Genomic DNA, 17,844 nt, shown 5'->3' with positions numbered 1-17,844 from the left:
GAAATGCCTTCACATAACATAAAAGTGCAAAGTCTTTTTTCCAGACCCGGTTAATTAAAAATTGTAATATAAGTTCAAAGTCTTTTTTTCCAGACCCGGTTGTTAAAATTATAATATAAGTTCAAAGTCTTTTTCCAGACCCACTTTTACAAATCATTTCTCAAAGAGTAAAAAAGTAATAAAGATCCCCAATCTCTTATTATTGTTAAATAACATGGAAATATAGCGAAGTCTTTCCTCCAGACCCAGTTATAAAAATTGTTAAAAACACAACAAAACAAAAACCCTGCAATCTTATCAACATTGAATAGCACGGAAATATGGTGTAGTCTTTGCTCCAGTTATTTCAAAATAGGAAATCACGAGAAACAATAAAAACAAACAAACAACATTAATTAACCAAGGCCCCCTAATATTATTGATGTAGAATAACGTTGTTGTTGTTGTTGTTGTATTATTATTTATAATTTTGGAATAACAGGGTTTGGAGAAAAGACTAAACTCGATTTTTAATTTTTATTCCACTGGAATATCATTATGGTATCTTAGTTTGGACTTATATGATAATTTTTGAAACAACCGGGTCTGGAAAAAAAGACTTTGGACTTATATTATAATTTTTAATTAACCGGGTCTAGAAAAAAAGACTTTTAACTTATATTACAATTTTTAATTAACCGGGTCTGGAAAAAAGACTGCACTTTTATGCTATATATGAAGGCATTTCTATAGGATTTTAGTTCAGAAGGATTCACAATGTTTTGGAAGAAGGTAGGGGCTGAAGTCCCCCCCCCCCCCCTCCCTCATCAGCTTCCGCAGCCATACCCTAAGATGTTTTATCCTTGTCACAATGCATCAGGAAACTGTCCCCATATCCCCTTGTTGAACGAGCACGATTTTATGTTGTGAGGGGACGGTATCACGAGTATGAATACTGTTGGAACTGTCCCCACCGCCGTGAAAATCAAACTGGATTTCCCATTGAGTGGGGACTGGATCACGAGTATATATACTGTTGGAACTGTCCCCACCGCCGTGAAAATCAAACTGGATTTCCCATTGAGTGGGGACTGGATCACGAGTATATAATAGGGAGAGAACCCTAGTGTTTATATACCGTACAGTGAGTGTTTCATTTGTGTGTGTTATCATTTTGCCACAGAGTTGTGCGAGAGTTGGGGACTGTGTTCTGGAGAAAGGAAGTGATTTTCATGCGTTCTGGTAGGTGTGATTCTAATAATCCCCACTTTTGGATTTGGGGACTATATCACGATTATGCCTTAATAACTTGCAAATTTGTGAACGCGGATCTTGAGCTGAGATTCCTGAGAAGATCAAGAGCAGATCTAGCTGAGCGGTTCTCCGGAGTCGAGTCTAGTCCGGCCCAGCACCGGCGCGCAGCCTCGAGATGCTCGGTCGAGATACTCTGGCGCGAGCCTACGTATCGTATTGTAGCATAATGAGTTATACGTTTAAGATGTATTTCATAGTTGATCGTAGAGGGCGATATTTTTATGTTGTGATACTTGGTATGGAAAAGTACGTCAGTTCGCTCGGAGCTGTGATGACGTGCAGTTGTAAATAGTAGCTCCCGATATTAAACTAAGACTTACACCGTACACTAGATCTTTCCACTGTGCTTTCTTTATAAGGTGAGTGTTATAGTGCTTGATTCGATGTATTTCAGAGAGGTCTGAGAGGAAGAGAGTGTACCACGTTATACAATAGACTTTTGTGAGAGAATCTGCCCCCCAAAACAATTGAATGAGTGAAGAACAGCGTGGACCGGGTTCTAGAGACTGCGAGACGGCAGAACGCTACCCCAACAGAGCTCGGTTACGCCACACTGGTGGCCGCGGTGGGATTGAACAACGTGGTATTGGAAGCTTAGACAACTTAGGCGCCTGTATTACAGGGAGCGCCACGTATATCTCCTATGAAGATCGCCAGGAGAGAGGGGTAAAGAGAGCCGAGGAAGGGTGCCTGGAGAGAGGCAAGAAGAGAGCGCCTATGCACGTTGGTGAATAGCACCAGGAGTGTGTGTGTTGGCGACAGCGTGGATAGCGCAGAGGAAGGGAGCCTGGAGAGAGGCAAGAAGAGAGCGCCGATGCACATGGTGAATAGCACCCGGAGTGTGTGTGTTGGCGACAGCGTGGACAGCGCAGAGGAAGGGAGCCTGGAGAGAGGCAAGAAGAGATAGTGCCTACACACGTTGGTGAATAGCGCCCTGGGTGTGTGTGGCGGAGATAGTGCCTACACACGTTGGTGAATAGCGCCCTGGGTGTGTGTGGCGGAGATAGTGCCTACACACGTTGGTGAATAGCGCCCTGAGTGTGCGTGGCGGAGGTAGCTCCTACACACGTTGGTGAATGGCGCCCTGGGTGTGTGTGGCGGAGATAGTGCCTACACACGTTGGTGAATAGCGCCCTGGATGAGTGTGGCGGAGATAGTGCTTACACACGTTGGTGAATAGCGCCCTGAGTGTGCGTGGCAGAGGTAGCTCCTACACGCGTTGGTGAATAGCGCCCTGGATGTGTGTGGCGGAGATAGTGCCTACACACGTTGGTGAATAGCGCCCTGGGTGTGTGTGGCGGAGATAGTGCCTACACACGTTGGTGAATAGCGCCCTGGATGTGTGTGGCGGAGATAGTGCCTACACACGTTGGTGAATAGCGCCCTGGGTGTGTGTGGCGGAGGTAGTGCCTACACACGTTGGTGAATAGCGCCCTGGGTGTGTGTGGCGGAGATAGTGCCTACACACGTTGGTGAAGAGCGCCTTGAGTTTGTGTGGCGGAGATGGCGCCTTGAGTGTGTGTGGCGGAGATAGCGCCTATACACGTGGGTGAATAGCGCCTATTGAGACGGTGTGTAGACGACAGCGTGGATAGCGCCTATACATGTAAATGTATAGCGCCTACGACGAGTGGCTATGAAGAATGGATCTGAAATTCCTTGCAGGATAAGTGCAGCATGGAGATGGGGATCTCTGAACGTCGAAGAGAAGTACTTGTTGGATATGCAGATACTAGCAACGAGGGAACTGGAAGTGTCCTATGTTGGGAAGGAGCAAGTCATATCCTATGCTAGTGGGGTACTGCATTCAGAAAGCAGAGAAAAAACTACTATGGGGCTCAAAAGGAGTCATGGGCCATGGTAGTATTTCGGAGCTGCAACAGAACTTCTATGGGCGGAGATCAAGACGGATCATCGGGCACTTGGTTGGATCTTTGCAGAGGCAAGGGTGGTTACCGTGGAACTTGACATCAGCAATGAGCAGATACCAACAGAAAGAACCTTCGATCAGGTAGATCTTGGAAGCAGAGCATCAGTCAGTCGACCGGCCCGATTGGTCAACGGTGGCTTCAAAGTCTAGTGTGGAGAAGTCCTATTGGAGGATGCACAGCTAGAGATGAAGCAAGACATACTCTACAGGAAGTAGGAGTGTGACCAAGGTCGGAATGTAACCTGGTATGTGATGTTGGTCTTCAGATAGATAGTTCGAAGGAATTGCGTTGGATGCACATCCGCTGATTGTTACGACAGGGTAACGCCTTGGCCTCCAAAGAAGTCTTTATAGAGAGAGATCGAGATGATGAAAAGTAGTTCTAGACATGCGCCTTGAAGAAACCCCCAAGAAGAAATCCTCTAGCACTTCAATCCGCAGAATAGATATTGGACATAACTTTCGCTATAACTTTGTGCCAGAAACAGTAAAAGACTCTGATGCATTTGATTTTGTATTCAAAATGTTGTTTTATGCCTTGATGTATGCTTTATTTTTTGTTGCTTCCATGTTTTCCTTTTCCTATTTTCTAACCTTTCTTATGTAATTCTCATCTTGACATTTTCCTGATCTCAATGCTACTCTCTTTACTCTTTCTATCTATTTCTGTATATAGATTATTTTGGTTGTTAATGTAAGAACGGTACTTCCTTTATGTACTATGCCAATGTATATACCTGTATATTTTTAACGATGTTTTAATGTTTTCTATACTTCTGTTCTTGGGAAGAGCGAGATAACATTTAAAGAAATTCATTTTTTATGCTTTGTTGTTAATATACCTGGTCCGAGGACAGCCCAGACTTGGGGAGGGGCTGTGTAGCATAATGAGTTATACGTTTAAGATGTATTTCATAGTTGATCGTAGAGGGCGATATTTTTATGTTGTGATACTTGGTATGGAAAAGTACGTCAGTTCGCTCGGAGCTGTGATGACGTGCAGTTGTAAATAGTAGCTCCCGATATTAAACTAAGACTTACACCGTACACTAGATCTTTCCACTGTGCTTTCTTTATAAGGTGAGTGTTATAGTGCTTGATTCGATGTATTTCAGAGAGGTCTGAGAGGAAGAGAGTGTACCACGTTATACAATAGACTTTTGTGAGAGAATCTGCCCCCCAAAACAATTGAATGAGTGAAGAACAGCGTGGACCGGGTTCTAGAGACTGCGAGACGGCAGAACGCTACCCCAACAGAGCTCGGTTACGCCACAGTATTATATCCAATGCATCGGCCTCTGGGAAGAGGTCCTTCTTTGGGGCGGGGGGGGGGGGGGGGGTGGTCGGTTGCGAAGGGGGAAGAAGGGATGGAGGGCAAGTATACCTTTCGAATCAGCACAGCCGGGCAGCAAAGTCCCCAAAAGGTCCTTTTCCCCCTCAGAATTAGGGACAATTTTCATTTGTTTATAATCAATTGCCTAGGGAACTAATATCAGCATATTTCCCCAGGGTATCCACTTCAGTTTCGAAAACTGGGCCCAGCGGGCCCTAGCTGCTATACCCGGCTAAGATAGGCTACCGATTCAGGTGCACACAGCTTTTAGAGGAATTATTTCCTGCCAGTACCATTTACCTCACCTGGGTTGAGTGCATATGCAACACGTACACCACGGCTAGGATTTGAACCCACGACCCTCTGTTTGAAAGGCGAGAGTCAGAACCACTAGACCACGTACGACGCGCCCACTCCCTGTCCATTCCTATTTTCACTTTAGCTATTATTTTTACCACAAATAAATTGCAAAAATGAAATAAGCATTATTGGCCATTATATCCACATTAAAAACATATCAACGCACCTTACAGAAACCAGAGTGGTGTTAAGTGCAGAAACCTGCCCCGACAGTATTCTGACTAAACCTACGTGTATAATAGTGTGAATATAAACATAGAACAGATGGCACGCATACATGTACTTTAAATTAGTCTCAATTATCTCAGTTATCTCTCCTGTTGTTTATTTTGTATGGTACACTGGCTACCATGCAGTACCAGGGGCAGATCCAGGATTTTTGGAAAGGGGGGGGGGGGGGGCACGTTTTCCCCGAGGAAAACTTTGACAAGCAAAAAAACAAATACAAATAAAAAAGAATTTCAACCAAAATTAAGGGGATTTCGTCCACGATAAAATTTGACAAGCAAAAAAGAAAAGAAAAAAAAGGCCTTCACTTTTAGAAAGGGAGGGGGCACACTTTAAGTTTTAACGGCATTTTTACAATACAAATTTTAATTGCGTCTCTCAAAAGGGGAGCACGGGCTGGGTGTGCCCCCCCCCCCCTGGATTCGCCAGTGCTGGCTACAAAGCTATGCTATCAGAGTTGTCACCTCCAATTATATATATATTTTTTTGTAAATGTCATAATCTGATTAATGCTCACCCTTTGGAAATGCATGTTATCAAACTCAATTAGCTCCCCCCCCCCCTCCTCACTAGAAAATGATTTATATTTTCCCCATTGCATTAATACAATACATTTTAGTGTGAGTCAAACCAAATCAATATAGAATTAATTTACTCATCCAATGAAGCTGCTGATTTTTTTTTCTTGTAAGAACAGCTTTTTTTGTAGGGGGTATGCCCCCTACCCCAGGACCCCCCCCCCTTAACACACCCTTAAAATTACTTCACAAAGATACACAATCATAAGTTAAGAAGCAAGAAACCCCATTTGAATTTGTAATGGTTTATTATTCATAGACAATGAATTCAGGTTTGTTTTTAGTTGATTGAAAGCTTCATAATAAAACAATGACCAATTGACATTTTTATACTCCACATCCAAATGTTCATGATAAAGTTTTATGAACTGTTTTCCCCCCACTTCATCCATATAATCTTATTATAAAGTCACATCAATGACAACATATAGCATATTAAACATATATATTTTTTAATACACCCACATCATGTAAGTAACAGTATATTTATAGAATTGGGGCAACATTATTATTACCATTTTTGATGCACTTCTACAAGTTATAAATTCATTTTTTTTCAGTTTTGGCTAAGCATTAAAATATGCTCTGAAAAATCATTATTACTACAAACAAACAAACACAATTGTTTCCAACATTAGCCCTCTATGGAATGTGTCATAAAATTAATGGGTTTTTTTTTTTTAAGGAAAAAGTATAAATCATTTTCAGACAGAAAATGGGATGCTTAATATGGAGAAGTGACCGACTTGTATATAATCTGTTTCATCACTGGTACAAAACTGAATGTGGAAAGTCACATGTATAAAGTGCAGTAGAAAGGATTTCATTAAAAAATGAATGACACCAAATTGTACTTTTTTCTATATTACATTCTTGCAGTGGGTAACCTTTTACCATCAAGATAATGTGTGAAAGTCATGGGTTCAAGAGTAGAAATTCATGAAATCACTCTATTCAAATGGGGGGGGGGGGAGAATGACACAGTACATCAACCCCCCCCCCCCCAATACGTTTCAAGCTTGAATCTCCACACCACAAGTGTATGGGTAAATTACAAATCAGTTATCAATTATTTGTAATTATATAAATACTGGCCCAGTGTAATAGACCTCATTAGTTACAAGTCATTGCTAACAGCTACTGAAACTAATATAATTTGACTGGACAGGGGCAGGTGAATTTCTAGCATCTGCTATCAATGACATGATGTATGAAACTGGGTCCTAATGATTAGAAGGAATACAAAGGTGAAGTTGGGCAAGTTGGTTTACATCCATCTGAAAAGTATAGATTTCACCCACATATCCATAGCTGCTGAACTCCACTTAGAATAGAAGCACATGTACATGAAAACCTGGCTAAGTGATCCTTGAATACAATTTCTTATTGAATCAAGAGCATACATTAATGATTATGTCCACATACCTCCTTCGTGTGGTCTTCACACATGTCATTGTACACCAATATTAGTACCGGTATACACAGGTGCCACTGAACACTAGTGTCTTAAAAGCATTGACATTGGTGCCATTTGTATACCAATGTCGAATACCTCGGTCACATTTACTTTACGGTGGCCATACTGCGAGTCGAAAACAGCCGTTTTAACATGTTTTTGTACCAGCTATACTGTAGGTGGTTTGAATAAAACAGCTGTTTTCGACTCGCTGCAGGCCGCCGTAGAGCAAATGTGACCGAGGTATTACACACTGACACACATGTATTTCTGCATCAATGTCTCAACACACAGGTTTTCACTGTTTATACTATCTTGTACTATATCGATTAATGATGTATTTTACACACAAAGACCAAATGTTACATTCAATAAAGTAGTGATTCATATTGCTCTTTCACAAGATCTGCTCATGTAAGGTTGGAAAAATGGGGCATGAAGGGGAATTATATAGAGAGAAAGGTGAAGAACTATCCCAAAATAATGATCTTTCAATATTGAAGCTATTCACAGCCAAAAATACTGTAAACATCTCCACAAAAGCAACAATGATGACAAATCCTGAGCTGCAGTAAAAAAAAAAAATCTTTGTCTGAATGCAGATATCCAGTCATTGACATTTTTAATCATAGCACTGGTTGGCAAGAAAAAAACACACAATTTGTTCAGTATATATGATTCTTGCTTTCTTCCATAATATGTTTAGTGATCTGTTCGATTGATCACACTTTCTAGACCATATATATTTTCACATTCATGACATGCAATTTTATTGCAACACCGTAACCAAATATATTAGACTGATAAAATAAGTAATATTGACATAGCATACAGTGTGAATTCACTCCCAAAAATAAAAAAGGTCTTCATTTGACCAATTTTTTTAAATAGATATCTTTAATATGAAAAGAGAGCTGATGGGAGTCATTTTCAATAGGCATAAATGAATATTTTAAACATTTGTTTTTAATGTAATATTGAGATCTAAATGAAAGAAGAAAGCTACTTGGATGATAATGAGAATGGTTTACAATAAAGATTCATTTAAATGTGATTTTTCATACTAATAAGGATCAATCAAAAATAAATATTTGCCAAACTCAAAAGCATTAAAAAGGACCCAGTGGTGTTTAATCAACTCAAACAGATTATTAAATGAGATTTTAAAGATTGTTAACCTCTCGAAGGAATGAATCATATTTTAAATTATTAACTATATATGTAGACCAGGTAATGATAAAAATTGATTTACATTATCTAAGGAATGTATCATCTTAAGATTAATAAAACACAACAAAGATTCTCTTTCATTTCCAGTAGTACAGTTTCTTTGTAAAGTCATGTAAGTTGAACTTTGTCAGTTTAAAATATATCCCCCTTTCCACTTGAGTACCTTACAGGATTGAAATTCAGTGATTATTTGAAATAGCCCCTTTCTTTTTCAGTCTTGGGGCAATTCTTTTATTTTTGTTAGGGGCTAGCAAAGAGTAAAGTCACCCATCACCCTGTTATTTCCTATGCACTATGAAAATGTGAATGAAGAATGTGGTCTGATTCTCTAATTTCCATGGCGTGATCTATGTACACACAAATTTTAGTAAACTGAGACCTTCAAGACAAAATATCATCAAGCTAGAATTCAGGATATTGCATGAAACTTATCCTTCAATTTATCCTGAAGAAAATGAAAAAACTTTAAACTAATTTTGAAAATAAAACTATCTTGACTAAAATATTTGAACGAAAGTTAAAGAAAGAAATCAATACACCATATCCACGACACTGACATCTGCATAATATATAACCGGGTCAAGTAATCATTGGGTACCATAAGTAGACTTGTCATCATCATATTCCGTATCAAATTCCAAACTTTATGAAATCTAACAAACCACTGGCTTTATCCCTGATTCCAGAATGAATACTCATGCATTTTGCTATGGGGGCAGGGGAAAGAGGAAATAATCTCTTTTCTGAATAATTCATACAGATATTATTAAGTATATATCTATGCTCAAGAGGTAATATATTATCAAACATATCAATGCAAATGATGGCTATACTTGCCCAATGAAAATCTTGGAAATAATATAAATTGTAGTTGTAATACTACACTGGTCTGGATAATTGTACATTGACTGGAGATGAATGGCAGCTTAAGATTACTACATTCAATGATCACATTATGCTATTATTGATCAGTTATTCATTCAATCCCTTTAAACTATTTGTTTCTTTGTATTCCTCAGTTTTCACTAGGCAAAGCAAGTTTGCAGAGGTTGGAAGGATGTGATTCAAATAGGGAAAATTACAAAAAAAAATCAAATTTTCTTACAACATCGAGGTCCTACATCATTCATGTGCATTTTGTGCAAAGTTCTCAGAATGAATGTGCAAGCAGTTACAACAGTTGCATCTTTCAGAAATCATTGCTGATGCATGATAATAAAGAAATAAATTATGACTTTATTTTCATCAATATTGAGTGACATTCATAGACATGAATCATTGTTACCTCGACTAGAAATTATCTAAAATCAAATGTTGCAGTCAATGTGAATTTGTTTTTATACCTTTCATTAATTTCATATTCTATTCCTAATAATTGCATTTGAAATGGTGAGATGCAAAGTCAATTAATTATTGACTTGATCAAAAATAAAACAAAAGCACAGAAAGTACACAAACAACACAAAATGACATTTGGTATTTTTTCAGCAGCAAACAAATAGAGAACTATCCACTCATAACTTTTAATTTCAGTTGCTTGCTGTATCAAACTTGTCATCTCCCAGATATTGCAAATTGAGAAGTCATAGTAAGGTCACAAGCACATATGTTCATGGATTAGTCTTGTAATCACAGACATGTTGTTAATAACGCACTGAAAAGATCCATTGACGTTGCACCATCCATACATATATTCATGGAGAAGCAATTAATTCAGTTCAGTCCTTGATTATCATATCGGTGTATCACCCAAGTACTGTCATCTCCTTCACTTCTGATGTTGTAGTCCCACATGTTCCACAATCATTCAGTAGTGATCCAAGTACTTTCATATCCACCTAATATGTTCCAATCTAGTCATTTCATTGTATATCTGTCATCATTATCATGAAGACAGTGTCACATTCCTTCAGCTTTTAAGTGATGCATCAACATAGTGTAAAGTAATAAGTTGCTGTCATTTCCTTGAGGAGCAAAGCTGATTTGAACATCCAAACAGAAGAGTGTTTAAAGAAAGAGCATATGGCTTGTTGAAAGTTTTATTTGGTCTTTTTCTCGGCTTGAGTTCCTCTTGGTTTGGTACTTGCTTTATTAGCTGTTACATATTTGTATAGGGGGCCATACACCTGTGAAATAGGGGGAAAATGTAATGCACAAATATTATTAATAATATTAATCAGGGATGCCAGTCAGTTTTACTCACTGAGCCTGAAAAGCCCATATGTACTGTACAATATAAAGCCTGAAAAAGCCTTAAATGATAAGTTGTTAGAGCCTGAAATCAGGCAAAAGCCTCAAGACTGGCATCTCTGATTAATGCAATCATTTCAGACCACGATGATTTTTTTTCTTCAATAACTAAATTAATGAATAAAAATAATGTACAATGGTAATAAACAATAACAATCAATACCACTTAACAGTAATAATAAATATAAAGCCTAATGATGAGGAAGGTAAAGACAATTTCATTGAAATTAGATAAGTAAATCTATCAGCAGTCATGTATATGATTAAATTCTCAAAGATCTATATTCCGTTCCAATCATCCAATCACTTCTATAAAAATAAAATTATGTAATTTAACAATAACAATGTTACACGTGTTTGAAAAAAAAATTTATAACCTGCTATGGTTGCAAAATTAAAATCAATTTTCAATATTTCTAGGTTTTGAATGGCAGATTTCACTGTGATAATATATAAATCACAAACAGTTCATCAATTTTATGTTGCATTCTTATGTTAATACGAATACCGGAAGAAAATTGTTATCTATAAATGAAACTGTCTCTGTTTTAGTCGGGGGTTTGTAATTTCTTCAAACCATCTGAGAAAAAAAAACGAACTGGGCTCCATATCAAAAATTAAGCACTTTACTGTAAGGCTGATTTTCACAATTGATAACATTGATCCAGATTGTGCAATCAAATCAACTGTACAGTCAATCACTAAGGTTTGTAGTACAGGCCCAAGATGCTAACTTACATAAATCCAAACAAATTCTGTTCCGGTATCAATCCAAGTTCCAACTTCAACCCACTGGCCACTATAACGGACATAACTCCACGTACAGAGGAGAAAGATGGCAAAACCTAGCAGCATGTTGGCGAGATTTGACAAGGAGTAGATGCCTATAAGTCCAAATAATCCTGATAGGATATACATAGCAAGAATGGTGGTTACTAGGGTGATAGGGGTTCGTGCTACATTGAACAGGTTCTTGCTATCGTTGTGTTTGATGTACTGTTCATAAGACTCTTCCATTTCAGCTAACAGACGATCCTCATACTCCTTACTGTACTCTGTCCCTCCCATCTTGCGTACTTCTTTGAACTGATTAACGGCCTCTTCCTTGATTTGAATGTGTTTCTTCTCAAGTTCATCGGGGCTCAGGTATGGCTTGTCACCTCCGCACACCTGAGTACAAAAAAAACCTTAAGAATTAGAATGCATGGTAAAAACCATATGTTTTCAAAAGCGATTCTACTCATACTGAGAACAGAGTAAAGGACAAATAAATTAAACCTCCATTGAATATACCTGAAGTTAACATATTCTAATCATATGAAAAATAAATCAATATTTATAATACTAATATAGTTATTTATGAATTGGCTCCAGTTGGCTCCATTTAGTGCACTCTAACCAGGTGAGCTAAAAATCAATAAATTATAACCCTTTAGCATTTAGGGTTTCAATGCTCAGCTAAATCCAATTTAATGACTGATATATTTTATTAAACCAGTTGAGTATAGTAAATGAGCCAGAACCATAACAATTTACTTGGGATATGGACATGGTGCTCTCTCTCTCTCTCTCAAAAAAAATATTGGTGATCATCATCTATCTACTGTCAAACTTCCTACCTGTTCCATATCCTTTGTGTATTTGTCCTTTGCACTTGCTACTGCAGCCAAGTTATTAGCCTCAGCAGTCGCCTGAAAAAAACAGAAGGTATATAATTATGCATACTTCGCGGTAGTACCTGTCATTTAATCATAGATAGATATTACACAAACACAGCATTGCAATACATTTGTTTCCATTCCCGTTAGAAATTTATTTTTTACATAAGAATTTATCCATTATTTCATAAATTCATTTGGACACATTGCCATGGAATGAAACAGTTCAATTTAAATAACAGATTTACAATTGAAATATTAAACAAAACATTAAGTCTAAAAAAATATGTCTGCAACATTCTTTCTGCTGTTATACATATATCTATTGTGTTTGTTATAGCTTATACGGCACGTATCATGTTGTTGTTGCTTTAGCTTATATGGCGCGTATGATTCAGCAGTGAATATTTGCGCCAAATTCTCACCTGTAACATAGTCTTGGGTTCAGGCAATTCATCCCCTTGATAGATATTGATATAAGCCTGAATCAAACAAAAAGTTTCAACAGAATAATAAATCAATACAAAATACATGGAAAATAATAACTTGCATTTAAATGCCCATGTAACAGTTAGTTATCTTCTCCTGTTTCTCTCTGACAATGTAGTGGCAGAAATGATGCACAATAATAACATTAACCCTAAAAAGACTGGGGGGGGGGGGCTGATTCAGCCCCCGCCCTCGACATTTTTCGCGATAAATCTGTAACGTGAAAAGCTGGCGCCGCGCTGTTCCATGACTCTTTATTTTCAAATCTCACGCAACTTTTGAGACCAAATTTGCGACACCCGGGTACATGGTTCCGAAATCCTGCAACATTTCGTAAGTGCATGTCGACCCAAAATTGCTCAAAAACGCGAATTTGTGTACAAATCCAATGCAAAATGTGTTTTTAGCCAAAATTCATAAATGTATCATTATTTTCAATTTTACTAATCAAACTCAATTAATTTCATCTTGTTTATGGTCAGAATAAAGTCCCGGACAATTTCCATTAAAAAAACACTATAAATCAAAAAGTCGAAAAACAAGGAAATACATAAGAAATTTTAAAAACAATAAAATACATAAAAAAAGAATTGTGATATTGAATTTTTTTAAATATACATTTGATCAGAATCCTACAGAGAGTCTCTGAATAAAAAATCAGCAGTTTAGAGGCATTATTTAGTTAACAAGAGCAAATCTTTGATTTTACGCATAAATTAGCATAATTAATGAATTATGAGAGTTTTCGGAAAATTTGATCCTACAGTCTTGGAGATTATGCCATGGGTAACGCACGTGCCAATTTTCGTCACGATAGCGCGGTCGACGGCCGAGATCATAGGGTCTTCATAGGCATAAAAATAGCCCAGTCTATTTAGGGTTAAGCAACATTCATATAGTGCTCTATATTACCTATGAATAAGCAATGCTACCCTGATCAGGGGCTTAAACATTAAAGGCATTTCATCCTACCCCAGTCAGACCGCAGGTCCCTATGCTAATGAGCAAAAAGGCCAGATTCATCCAAATCATCTCGTGGCTGAATCCTCCTCCTTGCAAAATCTCGTGATTCGTGAGATTTTCTTTCTCTAAGAATTTACCTGTTTTAACCTCAAGTTAAATAAAATATTATTGCACCATCAGATAGAGTAAATGTTACTCTTTCATATTGGTCATTTATTTTGTATACAATATTTTGTTAAATAAGTAAATTTCTGGCCTGAAAATGTGCCTCAAAACTGAATTTTCTTCCTCTGTTTTCTTTTGCAAATTGTGCAAAACTTTTTATTTTGAGCCTCAATGATATCTATATCACCATAAAGCTGAACTTCTGTACTTTCTCACAATGCCACTCTTGATATGATGCACCTTTTAATCGGGTCAAGATCACACTTTTCCCACCAAGGTACAAGACGAGATTTCTGAAATTTTGTACTTGCATGAAATCCAGAGTTCTGATTGGCTGGATAAGGTTCACAGAACAACAGGCGCGGGGTATTTGAGGAGATTACCACATGGGAAGTGTGACCTTCCCATGAACTCAGGCACTGGAACCATTGGAATTTCCCAGTGTGTGGTCTCTTTGACCAATCAGAGTGCAGTATGTACTTGGCAAATGAAAAGTGTGATCTTGACCCGATTAAGGACGTTCCACAGTTATGTTTGTGCGCATTATGATCTGCGCATAGTTTACACTCTGCGCGCTGACGTCACAATGGATGAACAGGTGATTAATTAGCTGCGGGTATGAGCTGATTTTTCTCATCTTCTGCACTTTAACTGCAGATCCAATGCGTTATTTTATGAAGCTAAAAATTGAATTATTCCACGGACCATTAAAAAAAAAATCTCTACAATTTCAAAATACTTTACTCTGCAGTGCTGCCAAGAATCACGAATATTACCCCGAGTTTGAATAAATGGTAGAGTGGTTTTGATTTTTTCTTCACATAGATACAAAGTATTTGGCGCATTTTTGGTGTTTTAAAATGCACATTTGCTCTAATAAAAATGCTGGTAGTTTAAAAACAAGCACATGAACCCCTATTTTTTAATGTTTGTACCTCTTAGGTATACCTTCCTCTATAACTCTGCAAATTTTGGTGAAAATGACATGGATTTTGAATAAAGTGCAGCATTTATTGTACGTTTGCAGTTTGTATACTTAAATTTTACATTTTTTAGATTGGGATTTTGTTATCTTTTACGTCATTTTTAAGAACTGACAGTGCTGTTTAACTTAAAATTGCGATCAAATAGCACTATAAATAGATTCTCCATTCTAATGATACAATTATTAACTCTCTTGCGAAATTTGATGACTTTTTCATGTATTTTGACTGAGTAACAGAGGTTTAAACTCATTGTAGTAATCTTGGGCGGTCTAAAAATGCTAAATTCTTTTGAATGCGCAATTTTTAAGAACATCAATTTGGGTGAACTTTGAAGCTCTATAGCAAAAAATCAAGCACATGGACCTATGTTAATTTTTGCATATTTCGAATATTAAGATTCTAAAGTATCTATGTGCAAAGTTTGGTGAAAATGACATGGATTTCACTTTAACTGTGGAACGTCCTTAAACCAATTCTTATTTTGAAACCTATATCATTTTAAAGCATACATATTCAGCTTTATCATGATCTAAAAATCATTTGGGCTCAATCAAAAATAAGGTGTGAAAATAGCAGCTTTTGTCAGGTGAAAATAATTATTTTGTAGCATATTTTAGATCCGAATTTTGACCTATATTACAAAATCTTTGAATAAATTCAAACACATGACCTGAAAGAATGATTCTTCTTCTTTACAATGATACCAAATTCATGAAATTCGATGTACAATTAGAGCAGCAATGACCGAATGAAAAGAGGTGTTTTGGTCCGCATCAAGCTCATTAAATATGCAAAAAATCTCAAGTCATGAATATCACTTGGATGAAAGAAGCCACTTTCTTGGGACCTGCCGTCTGACTGACCCGGTACATGTTTCCTACACTTGGGTGGAGAGTGGCAAATGATAATAAGAATCTTGCCAAAGAATATGAGTTCTGCCATGAGATTTGAACCCGGACCTTGTGGTTAAAAGTCAAGAGACTTCTCTACTAATCCAAAACACCTCTACCAGGACTTGGAACCTTGAGGCATAGATATTAAAGCAAATCTGGTAGTTGAAATGCAGTGAACATAATGAAAACTAGCTTGTAGAAGAAATAATAAAATAATCTTAGTTTATTAAACAATGCCAATGTCTGACTTACATTTCATTCCCAGCACTCCAAATTAAAACCATTCCAGGCAGGCCTCCCACCTTTATCTTAAGAGGGTTTCCTCTTCATCTAGACTTGCAAAACACAAATGGAGATTATTCACCATACAGGTTGTTTTATCTTCTGACATAGCAACTTATGCATAATGTATCATTGAACTGACCTTGAAGTATTCTAGAAGCGCTCGACATGTAACCTTAGTTCCGTTGATCTCCTTGACGATCAGATTGTCTTTTGATAGAAGAAGAGGGGCTAATTCCTGCAGTTGGGTCTTGAATTCTTCACTGATGTCTGAAATCACAAAGAAAGTCAAACTTATTTCACTTCACCAATGCCCAACCATTTCAATCCATCCTGATCTTATCCCGTTTTACATTCTACAATCAGTTCATCTAATAACTATTTGGTCTATGAGCCATCTAATCCACGTACCACTCTCTAATGTTGAATATGACCATAGGCATTCACTCTAATCATACTTTTAAGTGATACCTCCCAATGCTCAATAACATAACAACATAAAGGGTGCATACAAACTTGTTTTCCAACTTCTTACAAGTTCTAAAATATACATTGGGCACCATTAAGTATATTGTGCTTTAATAATTTTGATCTGATTGAGAAAGTTGAGATACATACCTGCTAATCTACCATCAAACTTTGGATTGGTAGCTACAGCTAAACCAGGATGGGGCATTAAGAAACAGCCAAGTCTCTTGAAGCAGCTGGAAATATGACGTCTAACATCTTGTAACTCTTTATGCTTGGCTGATTGCTGCAAGTATATGTAGAACAGTCATCAAATTCAGGCCAATTTGTGGTCTTGAAATTCACACAGAAATTTTTAATGTAACATAGTTTGATACACATCATAATTTTTGCCTAAATATGTCTAATAAAAGAATCCAAATCATACACATATAGATTTATAAAGACTGCATCGAGTTGTATGATTAGCTGCAACTGGATTTTGATACAAATTGTGATAGGATGTTTAATAAAATATTTACAAGTTAAATTCTTTTTAAAATTTCCTGAATTGCTGAATAAGAGTACGCAGAATGTTATAGCCAGTCTCTTTCTTGGAAATAGCAAAATGCAAAAAAATTGCAGAGACCAATCGCAGCTGGTCTACAGTATTTGGATGATCACTCCAAACTTTGTTGAGAACCTTGTTTTAAGACTGACAGATACAGCACAAGTGCTTTCCAAAAACCTTGTAATATCATAATCATTATATTAATGTATTCTTTAATGGCAAAACTACAAGCTGTTGGTCATGATTATTCTCAAACTTATTTGAATACCAGAGTATTATTTATGGGTTACTTACATGTAATTTCTTGTCAAGTAATTTGGAACCTCCACTTTCCCCAAAGGCATATTCATATGGGTAGCTCCAATCACGAACCAGGAACATCAGGGACTACAGATCAAACACAAATTGATACATGTCAAGCTTATTAATTTAATGCCACTCAAAACAGATGAACACAGATTCTCACAAGATTGGCATATGTGGGGCATTACTCTACCAAGTAATTCTAATGACTGACGACCTAATGGTGTACATCACTAGTGGATGATTATGAATATATGTGGAATTTAAGTCCAATTCACTTCTTTATGTTAATATCTTACCCATCATGCATTCATAACTTTGTTCAGCAACCTCTAGTATCTTTCATGTCATCAAAAACAATCTTCATATTTTTCTTTAAGAAACTATGAATATGTTGACAATTATAATACTAATATTTTTTCAATCACA

The 17,844-nt window shown here is 37.1% G+C and overlaps 1 protein-coding gene across 7 annotated transcripts in view; it reads right to left on the bottom strand.

Moving 5' to 3' along the window:
• Positions 1-5,951: 5,951 nt before the first annotated feature.
• Positions 5,952-17,844, bottom strand: part of LOC129265172 (atlastin-2-like) — a 30,104-nt gene continuing 18,211 nt past the window's right edge. For all 7 annotated transcript variants that reach the window (XM_064101578.1, XM_064101574.1, XM_064101577.1 and 4 more), the window contains exons 6-12: positions 17,407-17,499; positions 16,713-16,848; positions 16,237-16,364; positions 12,742-12,798; positions 12,278-12,349; positions 11,397-11,828; positions 5,952-10,534 (exon numbers count right to left, since the gene is read on the bottom strand). In XM_064101578.1, the coding sequence (XP_063957648.1) occupies positions 10,448-10,534; positions 11,397-11,828; positions 12,278-12,349; positions 12,742-12,798; positions 16,237-16,364; positions 16,713-16,848; positions 17,407-17,499 (1,005 nt within the window). In that variant the 3' untranslated portion in view covers positions 5,952-10,447. The remainder of the gene's footprint in view (positions 10,535-11,396; positions 11,829-12,277; positions 12,350-12,741; positions 12,799-16,236; positions 16,365-16,712; positions 16,849-17,406; positions 17,500-17,844) is intronic.

The sequence above is a fragment of the Lytechinus pictus genome, chromosome 7 (assembly GCF_037042905.1).
Source record: "Lytechinus pictus isolate F3 Inbred chromosome 7, Lp3.0, whole genome shotgun sequence".
Taxonomy (NCBI): Eukaryota; Metazoa; Echinodermata; class Echinoidea; order Temnopleuroida; family Toxopneustidae; genus Lytechinus; species Lytechinus pictus.
Note: the sequence above shows the minus strand (reverse complement) of the source record. Positions and strands in the feature narration are given on the sequence as shown.